The 13,615-nt window shown below is 43.3% G+C and overlaps 1 protein-coding gene across 1 annotated transcript in view; it reads left to right on the forward strand.

Moving 5' to 3' along the window:
- Positions 1 to 12,877, forward strand: part of JAG1 (jagged canonical Notch ligand 1) — a gene marked incomplete at its 3' end in the record, with an annotated part of 35,962 nt that extends 23,085 nt beyond the window's left edge. Inside the window, exons 6-26 of the mRNA XM_081997956.1 lie at positions 1,092 to 1,222; positions 1,537 to 1,656; positions 2,119 to 2,232; positions 2,764 to 2,877; positions 3,718 to 3,831; positions 4,235 to 4,281; positions 4,833 to 5,006; positions 5,511 to 5,661; positions 6,193 to 6,357; positions 6,879 to 6,992; positions 7,629 to 7,742; positions 7,853 to 7,966; positions 8,091 to 8,207; positions 8,722 to 8,749; positions 8,863 to 8,948; positions 9,757 to 9,870; positions 10,121 to 10,230; positions 10,312 to 10,548; positions 10,881 to 11,012; positions 11,484 to 11,634; positions 12,420 to 12,877. Of these exons, the coding sequence (XP_081854082.1) occupies positions 1,092 to 1,222; positions 1,537 to 1,656; positions 2,119 to 2,232; positions 2,764 to 2,877; positions 3,718 to 3,831; positions 4,235 to 4,281; positions 4,833 to 5,006; positions 5,511 to 5,661; positions 6,193 to 6,357; positions 6,879 to 6,992; positions 7,629 to 7,742; positions 7,853 to 7,966; positions 8,091 to 8,207; positions 8,722 to 8,749; positions 8,863 to 8,948; positions 9,757 to 9,870; positions 10,121 to 10,230; positions 10,312 to 10,548; positions 10,881 to 11,012; positions 11,484 to 11,634; positions 12,420 to 12,877 (2,905 nt within the window). The remainder of the gene's footprint in view (positions 1 to 1,091; positions 1,223 to 1,536; positions 1,657 to 2,118; positions 2,233 to 2,763; positions 2,878 to 3,717; positions 3,832 to 4,234; positions 4,282 to 4,832; positions 5,007 to 5,510; positions 5,662 to 6,192; positions 6,358 to 6,878; positions 6,993 to 7,628; positions 7,743 to 7,852; positions 7,967 to 8,090; positions 8,208 to 8,721; positions 8,750 to 8,862; positions 8,949 to 9,756; positions 9,871 to 10,120; positions 10,231 to 10,311; positions 10,549 to 10,880; positions 11,013 to 11,483; positions 11,635 to 12,419) is intronic.
- Between the last annotated feature and the right edge of the window lie 738 nt (positions 12,878 to 13,615).

The following is a 13,615-nucleotide window of genomic DNA, read 5'->3' on the forward strand; positions in this document are numbered from 1 at the left end:
ACAGATGAGGTTTGTTTTCATAATTTAGTGACAGCTTAGTGCATAATTGCTGCTGATCAATTACTCTCAGGACCTGTTAATGAAATACAGTACCCCAACAAACCCTTGCTTTTCATTTTCAACTTGTTTTCCTTGTTTCTATCTATAGATGCACTTTCATTTGAAGAATCCGTGGTCTGCCTTGATAGTGAGAATTAAATGAAAGCCAAAATGAGCTTTCCCTTAAGGGGGATTTACTTTAAGAGAACATCTTCCTTTTAAGTACAAAATTCGGGTAGCTTATTGACAGTGGCGATAAATAATTTCAATAATAATAAATTTTTCTCCAGACATGAAATTAAAGTTTCTCAGAACTGCACGTTTTAGTTATTCCCTGAAAAGAGGTTAGCATAAATCAAACTCTGAAATACACTGACAACTGATCATCTTTGAACACATGTAAAATCCTGATGTGTGCTCTGTTCTTTCATCGCTTACTGTGGCCCAGTCCATACTTGCTGTCTATGTTTTCTAGTTCAGAATAAGGTTACCTTCCAATAACTCCTGATGCTTTGCTACTGCCTTGCCGAGGGCTCAGAGTTGGTGTTTATGGTTTTGTTTGTCTTCCTGCAAACCCAGCATGGCTGAAAGGCCTGGAACCTTGTTTTCATGAGGATCTCTGGATAACTATTGTTTCCACTGACATTTTTCTCCCCCCCTGCAATTTATAAAGCACCCTGTCAAAGTCCAGAGATTGATTTGTAGTGCACACCCACCCTCTCTGCCACATTTGTGTGAGGCTCCAAAAGAGTATTATTGTGCTGAATGGCCTCATGCTGGTTCTCTCAGAACAGTTATTCTTTTGTCAGGAGGCTGGCTGCAGAGACCTTGGCAAAACTACTAAAATGTTTGTTTACAAGAAACCATCAAACAAACCGTGAATAGCTTCTTCCCTCCCCTCCCCCTGTCCTTCTCCCTCCCCTCCCCAGTCTTTCTCCAAGCTTTGGAGTTCCACACTTAGATCTACACTGAGCAATTGTAACAGGCTTTTGGTTTGTTTCCCTGTTCTGATTTTCTTTTTTTTTTTTTTTTTTTTCCTTTTTTAAACTAAGGTGTCAGTATGGATGGCAAGGCCAGTACTGTGATAAGTGCATTCCACACCCAGGATGTGTCCATGGCACTTGCATTGAACCATGGCAATGCCTCTGTGAAACCAACTGGGGTGGTCAGCTCTGTGACAAAGGTATGCTAATCTTACGGAGAGCCAAGTGTAACACTTGATTTCTAACACTGTCAGGCTTAGCAAGGAGAGAGTGCGTGCGAGACTGAGTGAGCGAGCCTCCTGAAACATGGTGGGAGTTTTTTTGTCCTTCAGCTACTTAGCGTTGTCTCCTCTGCTGTTCTGGCATTGTTAGCACATGCGCTTAACTTTTCCCTGTCCTGTCCTACTCTCGCGCGGATGTATTCTGTAAAGGCTCTAGAACAATGGAACAAAGCATGGATGTGATGTTTCTGTTCTCTTTCAACCCTGGCTTTCATGCTCCTCACCTCTTGCAGATCTGAACTACTGTGGAACCCACCCACCCTGTTTGAATGGTGGTACCTGCAGCAACACCGGCCCTGATAAATACCAGTGTTCCTGCCCTGAGGGCTACTCAGGACAGAACTGCGAAATTGGTAAGTGTTTGGTGCAGCTGCTGAGCTGCCACTTGGCGGCTGATTCTTGCCAGCTTTTAGTGCCTGTTTTTGGATATATTTTATGAGGTTGGGTAAAAGTCAAATTCTAATATTAATTATGATGTCAGGCCTGGCTACAAAGATCCAGACTTGCTTGTTCGTGCTTCATCATGAACAGTTGGTATCTCTGAACATCAGCCTTCTGATCACCGGAGAGATCACTACAAGTTACCTTGTCTGGCTGTGACTCAAACAGGTGCAAGTCAGTGTGGTGATGAGCTTAGCATGGAAGATGACTTCCCGCTGGCTAGTAGCTTTTTGATTCTTAGTGCTCACAGGAGCGTGCAATACATCAAAAGCAATGGTGGTGTGTCCAAAGTAGAAGCGTGTGGAGGGAGCAGGGGGTGGCTTCTGGTGACACTGCTGTGGTCTCTACCATGATGTACTTGTGTCCCGGTGCAGCTGAGCACGCCTGCCTCTCTGATCCTTGTCACAATGGAGGGACCTGCTTAGAGACATCTACAGGATTTGAATGCGTGTGCGCGCCTGGCTGGGCTGGACCAACTTGCACTGATAGTAAGTCCTCCCAAGATTGTATTAAAAATGTGCTAGTTTGCTGTTTTAGATCAGTCTTTTTAATCCCCAATAAACTTACAGGACAGTCTACTTAATCTTTGCCCGTTAGCAGCCATTTATAGCACCGTGCACCTCTTCTCCTTTGTACTGAGGGTTTTGTTGAAGTCAAGGGGAAAGAATGGCCGATGGCTTCTTGCAAGCAGCAGAACCCTGGATTTTTGTAGCATTCTGGCAAGTTGTTAAAATACTGTGTTTAGAGACCTGGCTGGATCAAACTCTGACTTCCACTTGAAAAAGGCCACAGGTGTAAACTTCGTTCCCTGTGCTTTGAACCCTCTTTCACAGTACTATTATTTTTAAAGGAGGCTTTTGCTGAAATCGGAGTAGACCTGGAAATTCCAAGCAGAAGTCCTGTTGTCTTTCTGTTCCTCAGGGCAAATCCTAGTTGCAGCAACCATTTATCAAATTTGTCAGTTACTGGCATTGTGTGTTTGGTAACAGAGCTAAGCCTCTCCTTGTTCTGTGTTACAGATATTGATGATTGTTCTCCAAATCCCTGTGGTCATGGAGGAACCTGCCAAGATCTAGTTGATGGATTTAAGTGTATTTGCCCACCTCAGTGGACGGGCAAAACGTGCCAGCTAGGTGAGAACTGCATTTCTCTTCATCCAATGCTGGTCTGCTGGAGGGGAGGATAAATGCAAGAGGGATCATAGTCTGGCAGGCAAGCGCAATCCTGCCCTTTGTTTTGGCCATGTTTATGGTTCCAAAGCCTACAGACAAATTCTGGCACCTTGAGAGTCTGAAGTGTCAGTGTTTGCAGGACTGGGGTCTAGGACAATCTCGAAGCGCAGAGTGGCTTCCTTCTGTCGTCTTTTTGCTGATGCATGCTCACAGTTGAAGGAAATAGTTAACTAAGCCAAACAGACGTACTTCAAATCCTAAACGAACAGAAGTGGGGAGGGTGCATGTATATGCCCTCTGCTCCCGCCCCCACATGTATTTCTGCCTTTAGCCTGTGAGAAAGTTGCTGTATCTCTTCAGCCATGTCAACTCCTCCAGACCAAGGAGTTCACAGCTGGGTTCCAAAATGTGGATGATCTCACGAAGAATGAGCTGTCTGCATTCTTTACACAACACACTAATCCCAACGACGAGGCTGCAGCTCTCATCCTTCAACATGCTTGGTTGAAATGGCGGGGGGGAGGGGGGAAGAAGTTGCTCTTAATGAGTGGCTGGGTAATTATCAAATAATTAGCGTAACCTGTACGTTCTAATTGTGGAGAAATTGAAAGGGACTTCAGAGACTGATGTATGATTGACTCTTGTTCATCCAAGTCGCACTAACCCATGCTGTATATTACAAGTTCCTCTGAGCTCTGAACGAACCGCTGATTATTGCTGTGCAAACCGGCTGTAGGCTTTTCTTTTTTCTCTCCCCTGCCCTACAAGCCTTGCATTTGGCCATTCATGTTGTTTTTTTAGATGCGAATGAATGTGAGGGCAAACCCTGTGTCAATGCCAACTCCTGCAGGAACTTGATTGGCAGCTACTATTGTGATTGCATTACTGGCTGGTCTGGCCACAACTGTGATATAAGTAAGTGTCTATATCCTCGGGTTTATTAAAGGCTGCTTTTGTGTGTATATGTACGTATGCCACTGAGTTCTAAGCTCAGATTTAAACATCAGGCAGAGTCCCAGCAGCTGATGTTTTCAGAAAGGGAGTAGTTGGCATGGAATGAAAATACACAGTTTTATCAAACTCATTAGTCCGTAACATAGCTATATTCTGATAAAGTGACTAAAACAATGATGTGAAGTTTCACAGCCTCTAGTAGAAGAATCGCAAAAGGTTCCCACCCCTTATAGTAACCTTATCTCGAGGAAGACGTGCAGGAAACTTGACAAAAGGTTTATCTAGCCGCAGTTTTAGAGCGACTTGATCTCTGCATCTAGCGTAAATATATTTTTGCCTTCTGACCACAGTAATTTTATTACAGATATTAATGACTGTCGTGGACAATGTCAGAATGGAGGATCGTGTCGGGTGAGCCATCCTTAATTTGGTTTTCCTGAGATTTGCAAGAGTAACTAAAAAAACTTGAGTCTAAACACAAACAGTGTGGAAAACAGCAGTTTGCTGGTATAAATTGTCATTTCTTTGAGCTGTGCGGAGGGGCGATGTCATGCTGCAGCACGTCGGGGTATGTGTGTAGAACAGCAAGGGCAAAAAATGCAACTGCAATAAATGACTCATTTTTACTGCCAGTGTCACCAGTGAATGAGCTGGTTGTTGTGCAAACTACCTACTGTAAATGTACGTAGGTCCTCCACTGCAAAATGTGGATTAAGTTATCCTGTGTGGAAATTAAGAATGTAAGTTTTTCCCCCTAAATATTCATGCCTTGTTTTAATTTGAGATAGTTTCTTATGGTGGTATTAGGCATAGTAAGAGGACTTTTTTTTTTTTTGGAGTGTCTTCTTTCTTTCTGCTTTCTTCTGTTTTTTTTCTTTTTTTTTTTTTTTTTTTTCCTTTAATACAAATGTGTCAAAAGGGAGGAAAAAACCTTAACTCTAAACTTTCTTGTTCCTTCCCAGGACTTGGTTAATGGTTATCGGTGTATCTGTTCACCTGGCTATGCAGGAGATCACTGTGAGAAAGACATCAATGAATGTGCAAGTAACCCTTGCATGAATGGGGGTCATTGCCAGGATGAAATCAATGGATTCCAATGTCTGTGTCCCGCTGGTTTCTCAGGAAACCTCTGTCAGGTAAGAAGCGTGGATGAAAAGGCAGACTTGCAGCCAGTGGCGCTTCTACCAGCGCTCTGGATACCAGCACACTGAATGCCTTGCATCCAGTGAACCAGAGTATAAAGTTGGACAGTCTGCCAAGAAAGTGCTTGATTAATATATATCGGGGGCAGGGGGGCGGTGCCGGAGAAACCAACAAAAACCCTCACGGGCTGCCGAGGATTCTTTCTGTTAAACAGACCACAAGTGTTTGCGCGGCAGGTTTTGTTGCGTGCTATTAACTTTCGGTGTCTGTTTAATATCAAGAGTGCTGTCTGCTGAAATAGTTGCAAGTCTAACTAAACGCTGTGCGTTATGAACTATTCATTGAGGCAGCAGATAAAAAGGCCAGATTCCGCAATGTCTGCCTGCCATAGTGAGGGAAAGCTATGACAAAACTTCTGTTTCACGCAGCCTTCCCTGCCGCCTTTTCTGTTTTTCCCTCATTTTTATTTCCCTTTCCTCTCTCTGCACTACTTACAGCTAGACGTAGATTATTGTGAGCCAAATCCATGCCAGAACGGTGCCCAGTGCTTCAATCTTGCTATGGACTATTTCTGTAACTGCCCTGAAGATTACGAAGGGAAGAACTGCTCCCACCTGAAAGATCACTGCCGCACAACTCCTTGTGAAGGTTTGCGTTACCTTGCGGGCGAATGGGAATGACTGGCGGTAGTTTTGCCCCTCCCCTGGATGGAGCCATAACGCAGCTCCAGTAGTGTAGTCGCTGGAGTGGTCGTTGTGCAAAGACCTTGTGCCTCGTGCCTCTATTTGTACGAGAAGATGAGTACTAGCTGTAAATGTCAGTGCTTTGAAAGACCGTGTTATGTCAGTGCGGACAGAAAACACATGTAGCAAATAGCCTGCTTTGCGGAATTTATTCCAGGCCCCGGATGTGGTCCAGCGATCTTCAGATAAGAGGCTGTGATTATTTTATGCACAAACACTTAGTATAGTCTCTTTATTTTAAAGCAGCAAGCATATTTAATGCTGTTAGGTTTATGGTTGGACTCGACGATCTTACAGGTCTTTTCCAACCTAAATGATTCTATGATATGCGTGTCTTTTAAATATCCATCACTGGAAATTAAAAAGTTGCTCTTAGCTTAAGAAATCGGATGGAACGGGCAATCCTCACACAGGTCTCTGCTTTTTTTTTCTACAGTAATTGACAGCTGTACTGTGGCAGTAGCTTCTAACAGCACACCAGAGGGGGTTCGTTATATTTCGTCAAATGTCTGTGGTCCTCATGGAAAATGCAAGAGCCAAGCAGGTGGAAAATTCACCTGTGAATGCAACAAAGGATTCACTGGCACCTACTGTCATGAGAGTAAGAGCCAAAAGGCTAATATATTTAACCATCCCCTACTCTTTTTGGAAAACGATTGCATCCTTTCCTCCCAGACTGCTTTCTTGTAACACAGTGAACCTTGGAACTGCTTTAAGTTTTCATATCCCGCTTGGGCGAGGCAGATTGGAATTTGCTAGGCCTTGGGGAAAGTTCACTGTAATGAACCTTCTGGCCTTGAATTGTATGTTTTTTAAAAACCTTATGTATACAAGGTCTGAGGCAGTTAATAGCGGGGTTTAACATGGATCTTAAGGACTCCTGATTTTTTTTTTTTTTAAATAGTAACTTCTGAGTGACAGGCTCATCACTTTGTGCACTGTTTTTCAGCTATTTCTCATCTTGCTTCATAACCCTTTCTCTCAAAAGGGGCTTAGAAATGGAAGCAGCACCAAAGAGGCTGCAATAAGAAGATGACTTCTAGTGACTGTACTTCTAGTTTGATTTTTTTTGTTTTGTTTTTCCTTTTTCTTCCCCTCCCCTCTTCCTCCAAACCGTTGCAGATATTAATGACTGTGAGAGCAACCCCTGTAAGAACGGTGGCACGTGTATTGATGGCATTAACTCCTACAAATGTATTTGTAGTGATGGATGGGAAGGAACATATTGTGAAACAAGTAAGTTCACTGTTCTTCAGCACACAGAAAGATCTCTCAGAAAAACATCAGGAAGGAATGGTTGGTGCTGTCTTTAAGACAATAGTGACCAATGCCAATTCAACATAAATTCTGCTTCAAAGGCCACGGCAGACAAGGTGTCCTCTCTTTTTTCCACTGAGTCCTGGGCTTTCTTATCAGAACTAAACCTGAGTTATGAAGCTGAACTGGGAGTAGAGCCTGGCTCTCCTGCTGTTCAGTTTTCTGCTCTACCCTGTGGATAACTTGCTGTAAGAAGTCCCTTAGCATTAGTACGCACACTGCATATCACACCTGTATTTTGTCAGTCTTGGGAACGGAAGAGGAGTGAGCACTCAACTCCTATCCTCTGACTGACAGGATCGTTTATGTGGTAGGCCTTTTCACTTCCTGTTTACTGAAGCAAGATGACAAACAAAAAGAAAACAAGCTGGAGGAAGGTGATAGAATATTCTTCATCTCTGTGACAGCGCTTAAAGCTTTAAAATACTGTCTTAAGTGTTCACTCCGTGATTTTGATACACAGGCCAAAATTAGGGATGGGACATGCACCTTTCAGACATTGTTAGTCAATTCTGTAAACATTGCTTAGTGCGTTTCTCTCCTTAACATATCTAGATATTAATGACTGCAGTAAGAACCCTTGCCACAATGGAGGAACTTGCCGAGACTTGGTCAACGACTTCTTCTGTGAATGCAAAAATGGGTGGAAAGGAAAAACTTGCCACTCGCGTAAGTTCAGCATTTCGAAAACACAACAGGCGTGTTCTGTTAGGCTGCTTAAACTTGTCGCGTTGCATGAAGAAAGCACTGTTACTAAGGATGGTTTGTGTTCTTCGCAGGTGACAGCCAGTGCGATGAGGCAACGTGTAACAATGGAGGAACATGTTATGATGAGGGGGACACTTTCAAGTGCATGTGTCCTGCAGGATGGGAAGGAGCCACTTGTAATATAGGTAAATACCCTGCATGATCACCGGGAAGCAGACGCAGCACTGAACCTGTGACCTCAGTTTTTCCTCTTGGCTCAGTTTTGACGGCTTTCTAACAACTTAGCGGCAAACCTTGTTTCTGTTACAGCAAGGAACAGCAGCTGCCTGCCAAACCCCTGTCACAACGGTGGTACCTGTGTAGTCAGTGGGGATTCTTTTTCGTGTGTCTGCAAGGAAGGCTGGGAAGGACCCACGTGCACCCAGAGTAAGCTGTCTCTGCTTGAACTTTTCCAGAGTGTTGCATGATGAGAACATTAGCTCATCCTGTCACCCTTGGAGTCCAGATTAAAACCAGAAGGGAAAGCTTGTTTGATGTAGGCTTTAGCATCACCTGAATCTTTGTTTTTAATGACTTTCTGTGATAGAGCCTTGACCTGGGCATGAGAAAGTTGCAAATGAGCTAAGTGGAGACAGATGTTGTCTTGTTTTCTCCCGCATTCTTCTTCTAAGAGCAGCTCTGTCTGCTTCCACTCTTTTTTTTCCCCCCCGTTAGATTCTTTACAACAATCTCTTCCTGTGTACATGTGTTCCACAATGTAGTTAACAAATTTTGTGGTAGAAGCCTGGAATCAATTTAGGAGAGAATTTCAGCATATTTTTGTTAATGTTGAGCTAAGTGTAACTTGGGCATTAGGGGAAGTTTGATCCTTCTTTGCTGACAGTAGAGTTGTATCGGCCAAAGTCTGCATGTTTAACGTCGTCTTGTCATTGCTTTGCAGACACAAATGACTGCAGTCCTCATCCTTGGTAAGTTTAATATGTTTGTCTTCCACCCTTTGCTTTTTTGGTTGTTTCAGTATTCTAGGTTCTTTTTATCTGTAGCAGGTTTTTTTAACGTGTATAATGACTTTTCTTTATAGTTATAACAGCGGCACTTGTGTGGATGGAGACAACTGGTACCGCTGTGAATGTGCTCCAGGCTTCGCAGGGCCTGACTGCAGGATCAGTAAGTGTTTCAGTGGCACTCTACCTTGATGTTCGTCTCGCTTGAATCTTGTTGTGAGACAATCATCTTAATTAAGTGTTAGATCAGATTAATGATAGACATCCTATGTCTTCCGTATCTGTACCCAGATCTGTAGCAGATGCGGGGAGTGCAGGAATTGCACTGATAATGAAAGAAATCGTCAAGTCTCTTCAGCTGGAGCTGAAACCTCTTGGTTCAGCCGAGTGGGCAAAATGCCCTTCAGGATAGTCTTCCCAGTTAGAATGTGTTTGTGGGGCAGAGGTTTGTGCTCGAGATGAAAGCGTGCCAGCCAAAAAACTTGTCAGTTAATAATCCACCTACAGGCCCTGAGGTGATGTATGCACTTCCCTGTAATTTAATAATAATTACAGGTGGAGGACACTAACACTTTTTTTAATAACAGCCATGGAAATGGAAGTTTCATAGTAGTAATACAGCTGGGAAGGGGCTTCACGTTGTCATCAGTTGAAGAACCTTGTCGGGGGACAAAACCTGGAGTATGTCAAAGGAGAGGAAGTGTGTTTGTGTGAGAAGGAATGTGTCCGTGCCCTTGAAAAGCTGAAGTAGCCGTAGGGGTCAGGTTTTGATCTTTGTTAGTGCCACACAGCAGAGACTTCAAAGAACTTGCTCTGAGATTATACCGGTGCTGCTAACAAGAATCTAGCTCCGAGTAGACACTAGAAAATGAACATAAAGTTCCAGCAGGCAAATGTCTCGCGTGATTTTTCTGACAAAATAAAAGGATCCTATAGAGCAACGTTTTTATCTCCTCTTTTTCCCACCCTAGATATCAATGAATGTCAGTCCTCACCCTGTGCCTTTGGAGCTACGTGCATAGATGAAATTAATGGGTACCGCTGCATTTGCCCACCGGGTCGTAGTGGTCCAGGATGCCAGGAAGGTATTCCAGATGTCATAGCCTGTCGTAATACTTGTAGCAAGATCTGTCTAATTGCATGTTAACAGGTTTGTGGTTGTATGGGTGTTTTGAGGGGCGTTATTTGTGTGGTTTTAAAGCAAGTTACCTTTCTTTACTGAAGAAGTGAATGTATCACTAAGCTTAGATGAACTTAAGGGAAGGGTGGTGTGGGGGGGTGTTTGCACTTTATTTCCCTATTTTAAGTTTATAATTCTGTTCAATTTCTCTTCAGTTACAGGAAGGCCTTGTATCACCAGTGTTCGAGTAATGCCAGATGGGGCTAAGTGGGATGATGACTGTAATACCTGTCAGTGCTTGAATGGAAAAGTCACCTGTTCTAAGGTACAGCTGCGCTGTGTTTTGGGTTACGCTCTCCTCTGTCCTGTCACCAGTGATTACTTACTGGTATTCATTCTCTTCTAGGTTTGGTGTGGTCCCCGACCTTGTGTCTTACATGCCAAAGGCCATAACGAATGCCCAGCTGGACACGCTTGTGTTCCTGTCAGAGAAGACCACTGTTTCACTCACCCTTGTGCTGCAGTGGGTGAATGCTGGCCTTCGAATCAGCAGCCTGTGAAGACCAAATGCAATTCTGATTCTTACTACCAAGACAACTGTGCCAACATCACCTTTACCTTTAATAAAGAAATGATGGCACCGGTAAGTAGCAGGCCGCAGCTCACCGTGCTGTGGCATGCACACGCTTGCTTCCCAGAGCACGAAACAACTATTTCTGACTTGGTAGAAGGCTGACGCTCCCTTACTATGGAAGAAAAGAGAAGGTATAGAAGGATTAATACAGATTTCAACCCTAAATGCTTTTGTGCCCAGAGAAGAACAAAAGCTGTTTTGGAGGGAATTCCACCTCTTCTTCCCTGGCAAACTCTTGTTTTGGGGGAAAAAAAAATATTTCTTACATCTGTGTGTTCATGTGCACACATATATATGTATGTTTAAAAAAAAAAAAAACCACCTTTTTTTGTATCCTCCAGGGACTTACCACAGAGCACATTTGCAGTGAGTTGAGGAATCTGAATATTCTGAAGAATGTTTCTGTTGAATATTCCATCTATATTACCTGTGAGCCTTCACACTTGGCAAATAATGAAATACATGTTGCTATTGTAAGTCTTCCTGGAATATTTTTAAATGTCTTAGTAGTTAATTGCTTGGATATGTGTGTAACATGTGCATTTCATAAAAATCGTAATTCCTGGCTTTGTCAACATTTCTTGTGGCTTAGTTTCCATCCCCATTCCCTTCAGGAACAGGGAAGAAATCCTGGTTACATGTGTGTACTTGAAAGCTACCATCTGGTAGCAACCGTAATGGGGCAGTAAAACGTTTTTTGAGCACTCTCTTGAGCACTGCTTTTGGGTTGGTTGGTTTGGGTTTTTTGTCATGTTCTTAAAGGTGGGGACAGAAATTCTGCATTATTACTTTCTGCCCTTAGTTGGGCTTTTTGCTTGTTTCCGTTTTCGTTAAGTATTAAAAGTACAGAGGGCCTTAACTGATTGTGAAAGTTTATAAATAGCGCATTACCCACGCATCTGATCTGGCATTTGGCATTAATTGTACGACTTCTTCTTCTGTAGTCTGCAGAAGATATAGGGGAAGATGAAAACCCAATCAAAGACATCACAGATAAGATTATTGACCTTGTCAGTAAGCGCGATGGTAACAGCACGCTAATTGCTGCAGTCGCGGAAGTCAGAGTACAACGGCGACCGGTTAAAAACAAAACAGGTAAGCTCTTCCTTGTCTCCGAAACCTCGCACGCTTGCCCTGACTAGAATTACCTTTCAACGTGGGTGAGGTTTTTGTCGCTTTGGAGATTTGTAGTGAGCCTGAGCATCTCTGCCTCTGTTAACTGGGAACGATAAATAGGCTTTGCACCAGGAGCTTACCACTTCTTAAAAAAAAAATTTGTAAAAGTTCTGAAAATGCTCTAAATAGGTGGCCTAACCTGTTCAAAGGGCTGCTAGTCTTTTGCACCCCTTATGGAGAAATAAGGAAGAAGCAAACAACTGGCTGGCTCTGAAAGCTCCCCTGTAGTTACCTGGCAATGCCCCTGTCCAGGTGTGATGACTTAAATGTTGTCAGAAGTGTCCCTTCCTGGCTGGCTGCACGGGGCCAGGCATGCCCTGCCGGCTTACTGGCGGCCACCAGCGGAGGGAGAAACGGCCATAGTGGTGATGGAGCCAGTTGCCGTCTGGCCAGGAGAAGCTCCCTCTGAACCAGCAGCCGCGGCAGGGCAGGGTAAGGAAGCCTGGGTTCCTGCTGCCTGTGAGGACTTAGCCCTCCGTGTAAGAGGAAGACGCTTTCCACCGGGGCCAGCAGGCAGTGCTCCCATGTCCTAAACTCACTTTAAACACCCTCTATTCAAAAAGAGCAGAGATTATCCTTATGCTGCCGCCTGGGCCCCAGTGAAAAAGTAAGGCTTAAGAACCGACACTTGTTTTCGTTGTAGAAAGCCTGGCCTGGAGTGCTTGGTTCGCAGCAGGGGTTAACTGCTCTCGTATCTCTTCCAGATTTCTTGGTGCCATTACTGAGCTCGGTCCTAACAGTAGCCTGGATCTGTTGCCTGGTAACCGTGTTTTATTGGTGCATTCGAAAGCGCAGAAAGCAGAGCAGCCATACTCACACGGCGTCCGATGACAACACTACCAACAACGTAAGGGAGCAGCTGAATCAGATAAAAAACCCCATTGAGAAACACGGCACAAATACTGTCCCAATTAAAGACTACGAAAACAAAAACTCTAAAATCGCCAAAATAAGGACACACAACTCCGAGGTGGAGGAAGACGACATGGACAAACACCAGCAGAAGGCCCGCTTTGCCAAGCAGCCAGCGTACACTTTGGTAGACAGAGATGAAAAGCCCCCCAACAGCACACCTACAAAACACCCGAACTGGACAAACAAACAAGACAACAGAGACTTGGAAAGTGCACAAAGCCTAAATCGAATGGAGTACATTGTATAGCAGACAGTGGGGTGCTGCCATGCAGGGCCTTTAAATAGCATTATAAAGGCACTCGAGAGCTTGTAGTTCTTAAACTGTTGTGTAATATTTGAGTCTAAGGCTATTATTTACTTAGAATCCCTGTGTTAATTTAAGTTTTGACAAGCTGGCTTACACTGGCAATGATAGTTGCTGTGGTTGGCTGGAATACCAAGTGCTGCATTTCACATCTATGCAAAACTAGTCAAAAGTGCCCTCGTGTAAATTCAGCTGTAGCTGATACAGCATGGAAACGTTTCATAAGGTATCACGTAGCCTTATTGCTCTTCCTTAGTGTTAATTTTTTTTTTTTTGCTGCCAGATGTCCCCATTTATACAGTTTCTCTAGAATATTACATTTTATTTATATTTATTGAATTTGAGTTTTTTGTATATTGGTTTTATGGTGACGTACAACTAGTTCTGTATTTGAAAGTGCCTTTGCAGCTCGGAACCACAGCAACTATCAAAAATAAGTTTATTATTTATTTTTTTATTGTATTTTTGTTGGGGGCGGGTGGGGGGAACTTGTCAGCAGTTGCTGGTAAATGAAGAATTTAAAGAGGAAAAATGTGTCAAAAATAGAAGTTTGTATAGATATGTAAATAATTCTTTTTTATTAATCACTGTGTATATTTGATTTATTAACTTAATAATCAAGAGCCTTAAAATATCATTCCTTTTTATTTATATGTATGTGTTTAGAGTTGAAGGTTTTTG

This window comes from Phaethon aethereus (assembly GCF_964289735.1).
Source record: "Phaethon aethereus genome assembly, chromosome: 3".
Taxonomy (NCBI): Eukaryota; Metazoa; Chordata; class Aves; order Phaethontiformes; family Phaethontidae; genus Phaethon; species Phaethon aethereus.